General features: G+C 33.5%; 3 protein-coding genes and 1 pseudogene across 4 annotated transcripts; 2 read left to right on the top strand and 2 right to left on the bottom strand.

Moving 5' to 3' along the window:
- Window positions 1–111: 111 nt before the first annotated feature.
- On the bottom strand, window positions 112–553 carry LOC110415854 (A20/AN1-like zinc finger family protein). The gene has a single exon (XM_021427609.1). It carries the CDS (start codon window positions 517–519, stop codon window positions 112–114), a length of 408 nt encoding a protein of 135 aa, XP_021283284.1. The 5' UTR covers window positions 520–553.
- Window positions 554–3,107: 2,554 nt separating this feature from the next.
- On the top strand, window positions 3,108–3,494 carry LOC110415996 (putative zinc finger A20 and AN1 domain-containing stress-associated protein 8 pseudogene; annotated as a pseudogene).
- Window positions 3,495–5,405: 1,911 nt separating this feature from the next.
- On the bottom strand, window positions 5,406–8,568 carry LOC110415712 (septin and tuftelin-interacting protein 1 homolog 1-like). The gene is made up of 2 exons (XM_021427410.2): window positions 8,431–8,568; window positions 5,406–8,291 (listed from the first exon to the last, which is right to left on the bottom strand). Exon 2 carries the CDS (start codon window positions 7,421–7,423, stop codon window positions 5,666–5,668), a length of 1,758 nt encoding a protein of 585 aa, XP_021283085.2. The 5' UTR covers window positions 7,424–8,291; window positions 8,431–8,568; the 3' UTR covers window positions 5,406–5,665.
- A 1,055-nt stretch (window positions 8,569–9,623) lies between these two features.
- On the top strand, window positions 9,624–13,887 carry LOC110415066 (maltose excess protein 1, chloroplastic-like). 2 transcript variants are annotated; one of them, XM_021426548.2, is made up of 9 exons: window positions 9,627–9,981; window positions 10,611–10,784; window positions 11,500–11,790; window positions 11,968–12,057; window positions 12,417–12,518; window positions 12,619–12,737; window positions 12,980–13,042; window positions 13,142–13,203; window positions 13,352–13,887. In XM_021426548.2, the coding sequence occupies exons 1-9, from the start codon at window positions 9,739–9,741 to the stop codon at window positions 13,432–13,434; spliced, it is 1,227 nt and encodes a 408-aa protein (XP_021282223.1). In that variant the 5' UTR covers window positions 9,627–9,738; the 3' UTR covers window positions 13,435–13,887. The 2 variants fall into 2 exon arrangements, with proteins under 2 accessions (XP_021282224.1, XP_021282223.1); XM_021426549.2 differs by lacking the exon at window positions 12,417–12,518 and having other exon boundaries at window positions 9,624–9,981.
- Window positions 13,888–18,242: the final 4,355 nt, after the last annotated feature.

Genomic DNA, 18,242 nt, shown 5'->3' with positions numbered 1-18,242 from the left:
CAAATTCAAAAGAAAAATTGAAGCAAGAAGATAATATATATTAAAACTTTATAGAGTCCTTAATCAACATGCATGAACTAACTAATGCTGAAAAGGAAAAGAAAAATACAATCAAATCCTTGATTCTAGTTTGTCAGCCTTAACAAGAATATTTTCTTTCGCTAAAATCAAACGATCAGCTGTCTTGAAATCAAAATTACACGAATGTTCCTTGGGATAACGATGAACACCGCATAAAACTTTCCCGCACCGACAAGAAAATCCCATCAAACCAACCTTCTTGTTGCAGCTTTCACACCGGTTCTTCAATTTTGATGGAGTAGGAACCGATGAAGAATCAACGGAAACAGAAGGGTTTGGTGCAGCGGAAGAAGGATCAACTTTGACTTCGGCTGTAGACTTGGAAATCTGTTCTTTGAGGAAATCGTTGTAACACTTGGAACACAAATTCTTGGTCTGCGACGAACTGTAGAAGCCGCAACCCTTTGCACACAGGGGAGGAAGATCAGCGTTAGCCATGCGGTAGTTTCTTCTTCTTTGATGCTAATATGAAAAGTTCAATATGTGCAGGTGAATGCTATTAGAGTTGCTATGTACATTCATACATATAGGCTTCCTATTGAGTCATAGTCCTTATTGAATATGGATTTGGATTTATTAAGTCATAGTCCTGGATGAATTTGGATTTGTATTTAGTCAAATCATGAAGGAGTTATGTATAAATATGGTAAATAATTAGTAATATATTAATTACTTATATTTTAATGAAATTTGAATAGCTAACTTGGAGTAGGATTTGTGCTGTTGTCTCAACCTTTATAGTTATTATTAGTTGGATTGAGGGCGGTACACATATCCTCAATTCTGAATTGTGTTGCATGGCTGAAGAAGTTCGACCAGTGACCTTCAAAGTTGCTACAAATGAGTTAACAAGCTTAATCTTTTTTATATTATATATTAACAAGCTTCATTAATACCTTTTGCATTCTATAATAAAATGTACACAAATAAACACTATGTAATATATATATATATATATATATATATAGAGAGAGAGAGAGAGAGAGAGAGAGAGAGAGAGAGAGATTTTATTTAAATTTCAAATTCTTGATGAGAATTGATCTTAATTAATTAGAGAAATTCAAATTATAAGATTTTTTTAAAAATTGAACTTCAAGTACAAAAAGTAAAACTTGAATCAAAATATGAAATCAAACTTCCAAATATAACAAAACATGAATCAAGCTCATACTCAACTCCATGGTTATATGTTATTTGTTTAACTCAACTAGATGTGTGTGTGTATATATATATATATATATATATATATGTTGTTGATGTATTTTTAAAATGAAAAGTTATATTTTTTTTATAAAAAAAGTTGTGACTATTGAAAAGTTAAATTAATTGAAAGATTATATCATATAATGTGATTACTGGATTATAGGTAATTTTTCATATAAAAAGCTATGTCTATTAGTAAAGTAATATTTGAAAAAACACTTTTAAATTCAAAAATTATGAAACAATTGAAAAATATTACTACTCAAAAGTTTAAATATGAAAAGTTATTTTTTTATATTGTACCTAAAAAGTTATGTCATAAGATATAAATGGTTGTTTTTTCATAACGTAATTATTGGAATATCTTTATCAGAAGATTATGTCTTGTAACATAGAGTTGTGTCTTTTATCACATAGAGATGCCTTAATGAAAGGGAAGAGATATTTGCAACCCTATATAAAAGACTTGTTGTCAACTATTTTGATGCATCTAACAAACAAAATAAAAATAGAAAGTCAAAAGTAAGAACCGTGTATATTTTGAATAAAAAAATTAAAAAATAAACATAAATATTTTGACTTTTTATTGTTTAGCAAAAATGTCAAAATTTCTTGTAAATTATATGCTGCAAAAAGTAGAGTTTAATGCCAAACAACGATGCAATCCTCAAGTATGTATAGCAATCTATCTTATAAGAGCAAGACGAAGTTTGATATTAGTTTTATTGTATCTATTGGCATAATTTCTCTTTGCACATCGAGTAGTAGAAGCGAAATAAGCTTTAAAGATAAAGTCTATTACAATTCCAACTAAACTTCATTTACACCAACATATATACATATACATATATATAAATATAAACATATAACACACAAAATTAATTAATTTTGAACTCCTTTTATTAAGTTGATAATTAATGATTCTAATTGATTAGAGAAATTCAACTAGTAGATAACTTTCTTAAATTGAACATGAGTATAGAAACTAAAACTCGAGCTCAAACTCAAGTAGGATACTTTATTATATTGATTAGGGTTTTGAGTCTGATAACAGGATGGTGAATTCATGTACTTTGTATAGTTTAACAGGTTGTTGTCATAGCTGTTTTTTTGTAAGCCATCCTAGGACAGTATTTACAGGAGGACCACCAATTGATAATTGTCTATTTTTATAAATAATAGTTCTATATAATGAGATGATCCACTTTAATCTTCAAAAAAAAATTATGTCTTAAATTAAAAAATATTATGTTCAACCGAGTCTAGTAGCATAGATTTGTATACAGCATGGGAAAAAAAAGTAGTTATAGGATAAATAACTAATTTGATGAATCGGATGTGATTGTGCATCCTTTCTTTGGAGATTTCGCAAAACTCTTAACCAATATGATCCATTAGCTACATCTATCGATCAGTAAAGTATCATGTTGAAAGCTCAATTGCCTTTAAATGTTCAAGGATTGCAATTAATTAACTTAGTTAAAGTTTAGCAAACCACTTGGAAAACCCTGAAAATGTCGACGCAGCAATAGACATGATCATCCATGTCAACATTGTGCCATATTAACAAGTTAAAAGAAACTTATAGAACTTTCTGACTATCAAATCTAATTATAATTCACCGATATAGCTTCTTAGCGGTCGACTAGAATCCAAATCTAGTAATAAAAATATGGACTCTAACTCTCTCTCTCTTTCTCTCTCTCTCTCTCACTCTCTCTTATGTATATATTTACTAGAACAAAAAAAGATTGAAAAAGCTCAAGGTTCTCTCAGAATTTTCTAGCATCAACCCAAGATTGGGAAGACAATGAAGAAGAAAGATGGTGAATGCTACTCCTCTATGTGTTAACGGTTGTGGCTTCTATGGTTCAGCGGAGACCAAGAATTTATGTTCCAAGTGTTACAAATTAGAGCTGTTCAAACAAGAGCTTTCCAACTCGGCCAGAACAAATGATCCTACTTCAGCTGCACCAAACCGTTGTGCTTCTGTCGATTCTGGTCCATCAAAAATCAAGAACAGATGCGAAAGCTGTAACAAGAAGCTAGGTTCGATGGGTTTCACGTGTCGGTGTGGCAAAGTTTTCTGTCAGGTTCACCTATATCCCATGGAGCATTCATGCCAGTATGATTTCCAGAAGGCTGATCGCCAAATTTTAGCTAAACAAAACCCTGTTATTAAGGGTGACAGACTAAAATCCAGGATTTAACTTTCTTTTTTTTCCTCTTATAGTAGTTTGTAACTGGTTAGTTTATGACTTTGTTTTCCTTGCTCTTGTTTCTGGTTATAGTCAGTATTTAGATAATCTATTTATTAGAGGGAAAATTGTTGTCTTGGAAGTTGTTATCAAATTTAGATTGCAAGTCTAGTAGTAGGGATAACAAGCTTTTTACCTGCTCAGATTAATTCTACTGATCTGGAAGGAATGAAGAATTTCCATCTTTACTATAGATGAAAAAAAATAAAGGGGAAAAGGAAACTCAATTTATTCTATTATATTTAATTAAAGAACAAAACTCCACTTCCGATGAATATGAACATCTTCGTAGCAAAGAAACCTCAAAATACAGACACTATTCTCGGGGAATGTCTTCCTTCTTCCCTTTGGGTTTGCATCACAAAATTCATTATGATGAATCCCAATTCAATGCAAAAATATATATATATATATATAATATACTAATATTTTTTATTTTTAATTATAATTATATATAAATTTATTAATTTTTAAAATAAATATTTCATCTTAAATTTGTAAACGATGTTAATAACTAAACATAAAATATCTAAAATACTTTTATTTTTTACTCTTTGTCTTTTTCTTAGGCTGGTCGACATCGTTTTCTTACACCAACCAACTACCCGTTTCCTCGAGCTCCCTTAGAGAGCACCCTACACTCTTTGGAGAGCACCCTTGGAGAGTTCTAAATTGAGCTCCCCTAAAACCCCAAATCGAGGGGAGCACCAGATCTAGTGCTGTCTTGGAGAGTGTCATCTCTCGCACTTAGTCGAAAAGAATTTTTTTTGAAGAAGAAGAGAAAAAAATTAATAATGAAAATTATAATTTATATAATGATAATTTTTAAAATTAATGAAGGATAACATTATCTTAGAAAAATTATCATGTCATCAACTTAGAGAAAGCGGTTAATTAATAGCAAGACTTATGCATTTAACAAAAATATTTTTTTGAGACAAAATATTCACTTTGAAAATTAATAAACTATATATAATTATGATTAAAAATTAAAATGTTAGTGTAGTTTACCTAAAAATCTAAAATATGTTGCAAAATGTTATTTGACTTATGCAGAAGGATTAAATCTCATAAATCTCATCCTTACACATTAGTTGATTGAGAAGGATGACAGATTATTCACATTGAGCAAAGCATTTTTTATTTTTGGAGTTTTGTTCTTGTTTTTATTTTGCCAAGTTATGCACTTGATTTTAGTTATTTACCAAATTCCAATTGGAAGGATTGGAGTTGGAGGGCAGTGAAGAGAGTTGAAAAACAGGGCAAAAGTGTAGTGCTACATAATGAGACTACTTTTTGTACTCGTGAACATAAACCAACTTCTGTTTTGCAGCTATCGAGTAGCTTCATGATATGACAATCTGATCACATTATTATCATCAAAAAAAAGGTTTAGCCGTATGGTGAATTTATCTACAAATCTAGACGAGCCAGGTCTCAGATGAATCCTACAAATAACAGAGTTTAGGGAATATTTGCATTTGAAGAAAACAACATAGCCTCCTGCTCCAGCTGAACAGTCATGTCTTTATTGCTAATGGTCAGAGCCTAGTTCCTGCTCCAGAAACAGAGTAGTCTCACATTCCACTGAGCTCCTTACAATAAGATGCTGTAATGACTAATGTCCCAAAAGGAAGTCAAATAAATAATCTTAAAACTGAAAACATCCAACCTAGCCGTTCCAGTGGCCTTGAGAGCAGGCATTGCTTCATCTTCAAAAACCAAGTTACAACTGCAACTTGTTACTCACATACACACACGTAGACACACAAAGGTAGAGGTCCTTGATATGTAATTATAGAACCAAGCAAGCCTCCTTAAATAAAGAACCAATGCTCACTAACAGTACTGCAAAACAACATATTTACAAGATCAGGAAAACACCCACATGCAAAAGGCATGGCTGTCCCTTTAATTAAGCATTGTCAAAAATTTAAGTCTCAATAATCAATTCCTATAACTGAGGGATAAAGGAGAAACTAACTGCTAGTGTTCTCAAAAATTTTCATGCATTACGCATTTCAACTCCATAACCAGAAAAACTACCAACCCCCTTTCAAAGGACAGTTTAAAACTCAAAAATACTTTCCCCTGCAGTGTCTCTTCTAATAACTACCTAAAACTCAACGTCTCCTTGCAAGAGAATTATAGTGCATTTTCAACAAATCATCAAGTGAGACCAGGGACCACCCATCCTCCTTTTGGGCATAAACCTTCTGGTTAAGCGAATCAACTATTACACTTATGTTACCAAAGCCATATATCTGTTGACCATTATGCATCCTGCCTGGCTTGGGCTTGAATAGTAGCTCATGTTGCTGTGCATAGGCCTCAACTACTTCCTTCAAACTCATCTCAGGAACACCATCCATCTGGACTGTAGTACCCAGGCCAGCTGCAACCGGCTGTTGCGCATGTGCAGCTGCTCTCTGCTGAGCCTCAAACTGCCTCTGCTCACGCACCTTAAGATACGTAACATTCTCTCTCAAACCAGGCTGCACTACTGGTACGTGGTCAGCAGCCTGAACCATCATCTCAAGACCACAATTAAGTTGGTTACGGATACTTTCATTTGCCAAAAGCTCCTGCGGCAGAAGTCCCTTCCAACCCATGTACCAATTTTTTATCTCCTCAAAGTCAGGTTTTGAACACAACCAATGATACAAAACCTGCAGCCACTTTACAAAGAAAAATTTCTCCATCAAATCAACCATGAGATGAATAGGAATTGCAGAGGCCCAAGACATAACCCAATAAAACTGATCAAGCTTCTGATCTGCTGGGTTTATTTGGAACTCCTGCAGAGCAATCTGCAACTTTGGGACAATATATTGACGCATAAGTTGTTCCCAGCTCACTGAATCAAACACAGTCTTCCAAGGTGATAGGATAGCATAAGCAGATGGATCACTTGGGTGCCAAGCATCAAGAACATTACTCAACTTCATACGTATGGTCTGATACAAACCCTCCAGCTTTTGTCCCAACATCAGCAGCCATGGATGCACCCAAACATGGATTGGAACAGTTTCCTTACGTGGGTTCCATGAGTCAACTGCTCTCGACAATTTTGGCATTACTACAGTATCCAATATCGTGTCACGAATAGAAGATGGCACCAACTTTTCCCACAATTCCAAAAATCCAAGCATTGGTTCAGGGTTCCTAGGCTCCCATGTGTTAATTCCAGATATTCTCACAGCTGGTAAAACAACTTCTGAAACCAGCTGACAGTAAGGTGTTGTTACATCCTCCCAAATGTCATTACTATCGTCTCTTTGCAATACATCCTTCCATGCAGATATCACCTCCATCCCATAAGATGGATTGTCAAGAGGATCCCAACCCTGAAACATTCTTATAAACAGAGGCAAAGCAAATGAACATGCAATGCAGGACAAGTTACACAGTTTATAATCATCAGCATAATTCCTCTGCAGATCCCTAAAACTCTTTTCAAGAGACTCCAAGGTCAGTTTTCCAGACGAGTTCTCTTCCTCAATCAGGCCCAGCACACTAGCAATTTGCTCCATATTAGCCAACTGTTGCTTCTGGCATGCAGCCTCAATCTCCAACTTTTCCTTTTCCTTTTGTAAGCTCAATGCTGTCTCCTTTTCGTTCCTTAAATCCCTATCAATCTTCTGAATATCAAGCTCTGCCAAGTCAACAATTAACTTCAAGTTATGCTGCAACTCGGGCAACGGAACATCATTCTCTCTTGCCTTCTCTTCTGCATCCAAATTCTCCAAGTTTGTCAAAACTCTAACCTGTGGCCCTCTCATATCAATCACCTTCTGAACAACTTCAACACCCTCTTCTTGCTTCTTCGCTAACAGCTCTTCCACCGTAACAGTACTGCTGCTTCTTCCTCCCCTTTGCATTCTTCGACCAAAGCCTCTCCTTCAGTCTCCCAACTGGCTGCTGACTCACACTCTTCTTCTCATCCAACTGCTGCAACCCTGGCAACTTAGCCTCCTTAAAATCGTTAAACCCCATTCCCATATTCTTTGGCCTCAACTTTGCTTCAATAGGAGCAACAATACCTTGCTCATTTTTTCAAGACCACCACCTTTATACCCCATTTTCTCAAGTAACTTCATCCCAATCCCCTTTGTGTGCTTCTCAAACCCCCCAACATCTCCATGCCCACCTCCAACCTCCCTTCTCCCTCCTAAACTTTTCTTCTCCATCCTCAACCTCTCCCTCTCTTTCTCTCTCCTTTGCGCCCCTTCCTTTATCTTCCTCCCAAAGGCCGTAGGCAAAAAACTATGATCATCATCCTCAACACCACCATCATTGCCATCACTTTTTCGCAAACTATCATTTCCACCAAAACCTAATCCTACGCCAGACCCCAATCCAGGCCTGCTATCATTATCGTTATCATCAAAAACATTATCATCATTCTCTACCTTAGAATTCTCATCAATTTCTTGGTTAGGCATTACAGTACCTGTGGAAACAAAGCTGACAGGCTTCGTCAAGTCAGGTTTTTTCCCGAATTCCTTCCTTCTCTTCCTTGATGAAGAAGAATCATCGTCTTCCGAGTCGGTATCAGACGCAAAAACACCGTAAAGAACATCATCTTTTGTCTGTGTCCGCTTTTGTTTGCGTTTTTTGTAGTAGAATTCACCGTTTATCCATTGCCCGTCTTCAAAATCGTTCTCCATCCCAAACCTTTCCATTTCCTGATATTCATCCATCTTTGATTGAAACCCACTTTTTCTGTTCCTTTCGCTTTATCAAAATCTGAAGGAAAAAGAGCACAAAAAAGAATTATAACCCAGAATTTAAAAAAGAAAAGGCCAAAAGAACCAAATTGCGAAATTCGTAAAAATACGAAAATTTAAAGCACGATATATGGTGGGAAACGAAGAGATTTTAGTACCTGGAATTCTCAGAGTAAGACAAGCTTCAAAAGTAAGTGTAAATTCGACGTGGGATTTTGATTTCTAGGAAGGAGAAAAGCAAGGGAGAATTTAGAGGGAAAAAATTGGGAAGAACCGACTTTGATTGGGGTTTTGCATTTTCTTGGTGTGTCGGGTACGGTTTCTAGGCTCCAACTGAATGACCCGGATTTGTTTATGGATTTTGGGTTGGCCCAACATTTTGTTCAGGTACATGGTTGGCCCAACCTGCTGATTTGCCTTAAACGTTATTTTGGTTTTTGGCATGCAGCATCTTGGTTTTTTTTTTTTTTTTTTTTTGCAACTGCAATATCATCTTTATTACTAATAGATATTATATTATTTTCAAATGTACCACTTCATTTAGATTCATCATCATCAAATTCATTATTCATTTTCGAATTGGTACAAATTTCTAATTTAATTAATTAAAAAATAATAAAAAGTTAAAACGATAAACAAATTATTTTGAAGCAAAAGGATTTTTTTTAATCATTAACTTTTTACACAAAGATATTACATTCTCAGCAAAAAAATGTTTCTTATAAATATAACAAAAAGTTAAAAAAACAAACCAAACAATCAAAACGAACTACATAAAATTAATATAAAATTGATTTAAACTCACACATGATGAGATTTAAATTTAAAATTTTAAAATTTCATGATTTATTTTTTGTCATCGAGAGAAAACCTCAGTGATAAACAAATAATAAATTTGATCAATAATTTTAAATAGAGTAATAAATGTAATTTTTATCTTTTGATTATTTTTTTAATGATAATCATCTTCGAGTTTGCATGAAAAAGGTATTCTAAAAAATTATGAATCTATAGCATTAAGTTGATAAATTACTAAAAATTTAAATAAAAATTATAAATTATATACTTACAAAATTAACCTTTGTATATATACATGTTGTATATAACTATAATACAATTTCCTTGAGATGAAAGCTGTATGAAACACAAATATTGAGAAGATAAAATCTGACAATTAACTGAAAACAAGATTCGATCCACCGCTTCCTTCTCGTACTTGCATGTAGCCTCGTAACGGACCCTGTCGTATACCACACTCGACATTAAACATCTTCACATGCTAATCTCACATCCCTTCGCACTCAAATAATATCCTATCACCTTCTACATCTTTCCACGTGTCACCTCTCGATTCCCACACTCCCCAATCGTCCCTCCAAAGGGCTCTTCTCACCTTCACTTCCCTTCTCAACTTCAATCAAAAACAGCACACGCACACAAAAAAAAAAGGTTAAACTATTCTTTCAATGGCTGATTCTTTGTTTTTCCCACTGGCTGCCAAGGCTCCCGGTGATCATTCTTCTTTTGTTTTCCGCAATTGCCCTTTTCCTTCTCGTTTATTGCCATCCAAGCCCTTCCCTTTGCATTTGAATGGGAGTAAGAATAAGTTGAATGTGTTGGCTGTGAGTCAGTACTCGCTCGTTTCGCTCCGCCACCGTGTCGGCCCGACTCCTGCTCTTGACTCCGACGTTCCTCACCCTCTTCACAAGGTATTTCAGAATTTAGAGTTAATTTTTTATTATCGAAAGAGAGTGGCAGTCATTGACAGTTGGTGACAGTTAATTGAAGCTCTGTTTGCGTGCGTAGCGAATGTGAAGTGAATTTTTGTTGTATTTTATTTTATTTTTTGTGTGGGTTAATACAAGTGAATCAAAATAATTGGGTTTTTTTAACTTTTCTTCAAAACTTATTATTTATTTATTTGTTGTTTTTTTAATCACTGAATTTTGAGCAGTCAAATAAGGCACTAAGGTGAAGCCATAGATTTTTGATAGAGTGATATATTAATTTAAAAGCGGTTTTCAATTTTGCAATGCCCCAAAAGTTAAAAAGATCAAATTTGAACGTTTTTTTTGTTTCTTTTATTTGGGGTATTCTCTGTTCTTTAGAGGAAAAACAGAGTCCACCAAAAACCTTAGCTTCTTTAACCCAATGCGGCGGGTTTAAGACAATTTCATGGATTCGAGGTTGGAGAAATCTGAGGAAAAAAAAAAGGGAAGGGATTTGGGATTTAAAGACTAACTGAATAGAGCTGAATTTGTTTAATTAGTAGAAAATTGTGTAAGTAGAGTTCAAATGTTTTAATAATTCTTTTTGTGTTTGTTGTGGAATTTGAAAGGGATCGGTGAATTTTAAGAGTGCAAAGATCTATGAGCAATGGGATTCATTGACAGCAAAGTTTTCCGGGGCGGCAAATTTACCATTTTTATTGCTTCAATTGCCTCAGATCATCCTCAACGCACGAAATCTTCTGGCAGGGAATAACACTGCCCTTTTTGCAGTACCATGGCTGGTAATGTACAATTACAGTTAGATTTCTTGTGGCTTATGTAATATTTATGTTTTTCTTTTTTTTTTTCTTTATTTTTGTTTTACTAACTTCTTTTGCTGATATCTGTGGGTTAAAGCAGATGAATAATCTTAGAGGGAGTCTGGCCCTTTTATCATTTGTAGTGGGGGCAAGATGCCAAATCTTCTTGCCTTTTTGCATTGGAAATATCCACACTAGCCCATGGACTTCAATGTCTTTAATCAGTATGATGAAACAATGAATTTGACATCATTCGCTGCTTAGAAGTGGGGGTAAACAATATATCTTTGAAGTGGGGATGAACAGTGTATCATGAATACAAGATAGATACTGAGTTTTGTGGGTTTTCTTGTGCAGTACCGTTTATGGCTTTTCCCCCTTTTAGTCAGCATGGCAGTACAAGAACCTCTATTTCTGACAAGGCTAAGCTTAATTTTATTGGTTTTGAGTCTTCATATAGAATATCTAACGGTTGAGAGTGTAATGTGCTTTTGTGGACTCATCACGAGAACCCACATTATTTGACGATCATATCCGTATTAGTCTCTTCTGAGGATTATGAGCTCTATTTTATATATGGAAATTTTATATTTTTAAAGTTTTATGTAATTTCGTCATTTATTTATTTATTTATTTTTTATGAATCAAATGAAGATGCCATTTTAGGAACTTAAGGAAGGGAGTGCTGTAAATGCAGGGAATGTTCACTGGTTTGCTTGGGAATCTTTCACTGCTTTCTTACTTTGCCAAGAGAAGGGAAAAGGAGGTAATTGTGGTGCAAACACTTGGAGTGGTATCGATATATGTGGTGATTACTCAGCTTGCAATGGCGGGAGCTATGCCTCTCCCACACTTTGCGGCCACTTCTGTTGTTGTGGGAGCTGGTCTCATTTTAAATTTTTTGAATTACTATGGTAAACTCAACGCAACGATCTGGCAATTTTGGGAAGATTTTATTACTGTTGGTGGACTGTCAGTACTTCCCCAGGTATGCTCTCAGTCCCTCTGTCTGCTTTTCTGCACACGCTTAAAAGGACAGATGGACATGCAAACTCAAACATGATATATTTACAGAGTAAAATATATTTATCTATTCCTCTTGGCCATTTAGCAGCAGTTTATTTATTTAAGCCTCTCACCTCCTTTTTAACAAATTTGATTACAGATAATGTGGTCCACATTTGTCCCATACATACCCAACAGTATCTTGCCAGGGGCAATAGCTTTTGTTGTGGCTGTAGCAGCTGTAATTATGGTAAGATCTATACGCTGCTCTATTATGATATTCTTGTCTGTTTCTATCGATTTTATTAAACTTTTGTCATTTATCATGAAACTGGTGAGCAATTAGACTCATACTTCCTTTTATGTGTTTTAAAACCCTCTTTCTTTGGCCTTTCAGAAAAAAAAAAAAAGCAAAAAAAAGCCTGTCTTTGGAAACTTGTTTCAAGATTAGTCTATTGACTTTAAAGTGTTAAGTTGTTTTTGTTTTTTCCCTTTAAGTTAAAGTCAATAGCTTTTGTTTCGAAATTTCTTGCCTTTCTTTTTGACAAACAAATATAGAAAAATAGGTACAATTGCACCCTTTTAAGTTGCATTTGCCAAGATTTACAGGCACGTATGGGCAAACTTTCAAAGAAAGGTGTCAAATTCGTGGGAGCTATTTCTGGATGGACGGCAACACTTCTCTTTATGTGGATGCCAGTTTCACAAATGGTGATCCTTGTTTGAACTTCTGTATCTAAGACTTTGAAGATATCAAGCAAAATTAATTAATCCACCTGCATATCTAACCAAGATTTGTGCTTCCTTCCAGTGGACAAATTTCCTGAATCCTGATAATATTAAAGGCCTATCAGCTTTTTCAATGTTGCTTGCTATGATTGGAAATGGACTTATGATTCCACGTGCACTATTTATTCGCGATTTTATGTGGTAAGGCACTTTATTTCTATCTTATTTATTGGTTTATTTCTATTAATGAGTCCAACCACATGCACATGACTGTGAGACCACAAACATTAATGTGAAAGACTGATTAGAATGTAGTATAAGTGACTTCAAACTCAACGGTTTTTGATTTCTGATGGTTATCCCTTTTTGGGTTGGCTTTCTGCTAATTTTTCATTACATTAATTGTCCATGCTTCTTACATGTTGGTTCAACTGACGTTGCAGGTTCACTGGTTCTACTTGGGCATCTCTGTTTTATGGATACGGGAATATTGTATGCTTATACTTGTAAGGAATTTTCAGATTTATTATGTTCATGTGCAATTTTTTTTTTCATGTTGCACTTTTATCATGAAGTGTTATATGTCGATGGTTTTGTCATCCCAGTTTCAACATCATCAGTCGGGAATTCTTCTTGGCAGCAACGGTCGGTTTATTTTCATGGATAGGTTGTCTCTTCACCCGATCTAACTTATAATAAACTGTCCTCCGCCCTCCCTCTTCTTGGCTAGAGACAGAGAGATGGGAGAGGGGAAAATAAATTAATGGGTTTTTACCTTGCAATTCTAGGTATCTAATTATTTCCCCCATCAACAGGAATGGCTCTATGGAGAGATACTGTTGTATATGGATACAACTCACCATTAAGATCTTTGAAAGAGTTGGTTTTTGGATCATAAGTTGAAGCCAATTGTGACAATGCCATCAGTTTGAAGACACATAAGCGACTTGGTCGCATGATCTTGAGCATGTCTATGCTGAGATTCCAAGTAGTGAAAGTTGCAGTGATCTGCCAAGTGCCAGCTGGAGGGTTACCCAAAGGATAGTGTTGTATGTTCCTAATTACCATTGATTTCATTTACAAAGATAGCTTGAATGATAGTTTGTAATTAGTACTGTAATATAATAAGGATGGATAATACGGCAGGCAGTTCATATTATTGGGAACTGCAGTCCAGTTTATGCAAACCTGGAGTGGAAAAATTGTTGGCTTGAGTTGTATCCTGCATAAGGATAGCTGATAGTAAACAGTCAGATTCTGGTTACTACTTGCTTTGGGGTGTTGTAATGTTCTTGCTGAACTAATTAATCTGCTAACTCATACTCCTCAAATATTTCTTGGCTTCCATGGACGACAGCTTCAGTTGTTTTTCATTATGGAATTATTAAAACCAAATAACTCATAGCATGGGTCACAGATCACAGTTGTAAAAGTCAATATAGCCCTTGTTTTGACTTTAAAAACTAGAATATGCAAAAAACAAAAATTATTTTGGAAGACAATAAAAAGTTATTTATGAGTAGTTTTTTAAAAACAGAATTGGATAGTTTTTTAAGGGACGTGGGTAATTTTTTCTAACAAAATGTATTATGTAAAATTAAATTACAATAATAAACTAAATAGCACTTTTAGACTTTTTGAAATTTGAACCGTAAATTGTTCTAGTCATACAATTTCAAAAACCACTTGTTAGTCTTCACATTTTTCAAATCATATGTTTTCGGCTCTCTTTATCGCTTGAATTTTTAACTCAAGCCACATGTTTAACACATAACGCTAGCAGCCAAGATATGAAATTTTCATTTATTTAATTTTTGAAAACACATTTTATAATTAAAAAAATATTTTGAATAAAAAAATTTTAAATCCAATTAATATAAAAATTTTAATTTGAAAATTGAGAAGAAAAATGTTATAATTTCCATTTTGATAAAAAAAACCTAATTTGAATTTTTAATTTCAAATTTAAAAATATATATTATATTAAAAATAATATAATAAAAAATGTAAATATTAAAAAATAAAAGATATAAATATTATTATCTACTTTAAATTAGATTATTTTATAAAATATATCACAAAAATTATAAAATGAAATTTTTTTGTTTAATTTCTTTTATATGTGACAAAAATAAATAACCTGATGAACTGCAGCATGTTTGGTTCGCAAGAAGAAATAGAATGAGAATGAAATAACTTTTTAATGAGAATAAAATAAAAGAAGGATAATTATTATGTAGATTGGTTCATAGAAATGGATTAGGATGAGAATTGTTATTATTACTATTCCATTGTTTGGTTGACAAAAATAATTTTAGGAATAGTTAAAGAATACTTGATAAATGATAAAAATACCCTTTATCAAAAATTAAAGATTTTTTAAGTAAATAGCAAAAATACACAAATAATAGATGATGAGAAAAAAATACTCTTTACTGTAAATAAGTAATATTTTTATCAAAATACAAAAATAATTTAATAATATTTGTTAATAATACCTACTCTTTAATTTTATTTGTTTAAACAACATACTTATACTTATACAAGAATCTCATACAAGATCTTCAGTAATAACCATGTTCCTTTCATTGTCCCAACCAAATCCACTGGTACCTCTTCCTTATACCATATCATATAAAATTGCTCCTTCTTTCTTCAAGGTCTTAATCTTTGATTTTATGTGAGGTTTAGCCTTCAAGTTTGTATTTGGTAAACTTTTTACAATCATTCTTTTGAGCTCTAAAAATAACCATATCTAAAACCAGTGTCTATATTATATGTTCCGTTATTGTGAAGATTAACCAAACATGATATTAGTACAATATCTTCATTTGGGTCCACTTCTTTTTTGTTTTTTTTTTTAACTTTAAGAAGGAATGGTTAAAGTTCTTTACTATCAAAAAGTAAAAATTTAATCAAATAAATAATCATAGTGATAAATGAAATATAAATATCTTAATATAATTATTATAATCGCAACCGAGATAGAAACCTATTTTGGTTTATTTAAAAAAACAAGCTACCTTATCAAGTCTACCTAAGCCAAAAATATGAGGGTTAGGGGATTTGTAAAGGGATGCTAAGAACCTTTTCCTTATAATAAATGTTTTGTTATATATATATATACATATATATATTTCATAGTGCCAAAAATAGTGAATATCTTGGTGAAAGAAGGTAAAGAACAAAATAAGTCAAACAAAAAATCAATAACAAGTCATAAGATGCACAAAACATAATCAAGCAAGCAAACTTTTCCAAGTTTATAAGCATGAAAAGAAATAGAGTATATATATATATATTCCATAGTGCCAAAATAGTGAATATCTTGGTGAAAAAAAGGAAAGAACAGAATAAGTCAAACAAAGAATTAATAGCAAATCATGAGATGCATAAAACATAATCAAACAAGCAAACTTTTCCAAGTTTATAAGCATAAAAAGAAATAGAGTACTAGAATTAAAAATTATCTACCTTGCTTGGTGTCCAAACTATACTAAGCTATCAGTCTTTTGAATAATAAACTGAAAAGACTTGTATTAATGAGTTGAATCTTGTATCAACTATCTAGATTGTCTTTGGTTGGTAATTTGAATAGGAAATTAACTATTCTTTTTCCCAACCAAGCATGTTATGAGAGGAAAACAATTAGAATGACCTTATCAAGTTTTTTTTAGTATTTGAACTAATTTCTTTTTTTATTTATAATATCATTAATTGATGATGGTACTAGTTAATTCAGTTCTTATAGACATAATTTACAATATTGATATTAATGAAAAAACAATAACAATCAATAGATTTTATAAATGTGGAGGCCCAATGTTCTAGCCCATTCTAATTCAGTTCTTTGAGTGCGATGTTATTGACAATAATATGTCTGAGACCTTTAATGGAGTAATTGTAGAAGCAAGATGCAAAACAATCATTAGTATGCTTGAGGATATTAGACTTTATGTCATGAGATGATTAATTCAGAACAAAGAATATGGCATGAAGTGGAATACTGACTATAGCCTTCGTATACTCACCAAATTTGAGAAGTCTATGGGGTTGGCAACAAAATGGGATGTGCATTAGAATGGGATCCATTTGTATGAAGCCTCCTATGAAAATCCTAAAAAGCTAGTGAGGGAGAGTTACATATTATCTTTGCAGCATACAACATGTAGTTGCCGAGCTTGGGACATTAGTGGAGTGCCATGCCAGCATGCCATCAGCACTATTTATTATGAGGGAGAGGACCCTACAAAGTGTTTAACAGATTGTTTTAAAAAGACTAAATACCTTAAGGCTTATGAACAACTGCTCTATCATGTTAGAGGCCCAATGTTCTAGCCTCAACAAAATGTGGAGGTTGTCTTACCTCCATATGTAAGGAGATCTGCTAGACGACCGAAGAAAGAAAGGAGAAGAAAAGAAGGTGAAGGGCAAATAAAAAAAGATATCAAGGGTCGAGAGGATAATGAGATGCTTGATTTGCCATCAAGAAGGACACAATAGGTCATATTGTCTTATGCGACATGTAAATGTTATCTATTATGTATCTTATTACTTGATTTAGTTGTTTTTTATATTATTGGTTACTTAATTTTTTTAATTATTATGTCTAGGGTCAAATAAGCAAACAAAAAAGTCAACATCAAAAAAGTAAATCTTTTACTAGTAGAGCGAGTGCAGCTGCTACTAGTGCACCAAGTGAAGCTGCTGCTGGTGCAAGTCAACTTCCTACTAGTGCAAGTGGAGTTGCTGTTAGGTCCACTGCATCTACGGCTATCAAGAAGAGGAAAAGAAATGAGGGCTATTGAAAGAAACCAATCTATTGTTACAACTACGGAAGGCTTCATTTCAAAAGATGTTGTTGTCCCAAGATGGAAATTGAAGCATGCAAGCCTTAAGGGGAAAGGACAGCAACCTACAAGCGCCAAACCCAATCTACTGTAGCACCTATAGCTCTTCCACAATAGATTTTTGTTATAAATGTAAGTGACAATTTAATCCTTGTTCATGTCTGGTTGTTTTATGATTTTGCTGCTTAGATATTTGATGATCTAGTGTGCATGCATCTTTCAATAGGTTGGAAGGCCAAATCAATTTGTTGTTGCAAGTGGCCATGAGGATTCAAGGTCATTCATATCTAGTAGGCAACTATTGGTGAAAAAAATTGTGACTTGCAATATGATCATATTGCTTTAGCATTATTTTTGCAATTCTAACATTGATTTTGTTCATATTGCCAGAGGAAATTGCACACCATAAGCAACCCAGTAGATCAGATTCGATTGCTGATTTGCCCACTCAAGAAAGCATTAATAATGCTTGAGAATTTGTTGTGGTTTATATGCTGTCTTGGTACAATTAAATGATATACTTGTTTTTGTTACTAGGTACTTAAATGTTGTGTAAATGTTGCTGCCATGATTTTGTCTATAATAGCTTACTTTCTTTTGTAATTGTCGTATATTGTACAGGGGCTCTATTTGATTTTGTTTGGCATATATTGTACCGGGGCTCTATTTGATGTTGGTCAAACTACTGTTAGCTTACAAACCTCTTGTAAAGGTTTTTGTACATTGTTTTACGCATATATATATATATATATATGTAGCTGCCTTTCTTTCCTAAGATAGATGTTCTTGCTGTCTTTTTTTTTCATATTATAATTATAATTATGTAATTTCCTTAAGAAGGTGCTATTTATGGGAG

This window comes from Theobroma umbraticum, unplaced genomic scaffold, assembly GCF_002168275.2.
Source record: "Theobroma umbraticum cultivar Fairchild unplaced genomic scaffold, ASM216827v3 scaffold_147.0, whole genome shotgun sequence".
NCBI lineage: Eukaryota > Viridiplantae > Streptophyta > Magnoliopsida > Malvales > Malvaceae > Theobroma > Theobroma umbraticum.
This window is presented reverse-complemented; position numbering and strand designations above follow the sequence as displayed.

Bases quoted from the DNA above. Each gene is read 5' to 3' on its own strand.
- LOC110415854 (XM_021427609.1), bottom strand. From the start codon at position 519: ATGGCTAACGCTGATCTTCCTCCCCTGTGTGCAAAGGGTTGCGGCTTC.
- LOC110415712 (XM_021427410.2), bottom strand. From the start codon at position 7,423: ATGCAAAGGGGAGGAAGAAGCAGCAGTACTGTTACGGTGGAAGAGCTG.
- LOC110415066 (XM_021426548.2), top strand. From the start codon at position 9,739: ATGGCTGATTCTTTGTTTTTCCCACTGGCTGCCAAGGCTCCCGGTGAT. The intron at 9,982-10,610 runs GTATTTCAGAAT...GGAATTTGAAAG, and splicing joins TTCCTCACCCTCTTCACAAG to GGATCGGTGAATTTTAAGAG. The intron at 12,519-12,618 runs GTGATCCTTGTT...GCTTCCTTCCAG, and splicing joins GGATGCCAGTTTCACAAATG to TGGACAAATTTCCTGAATCC.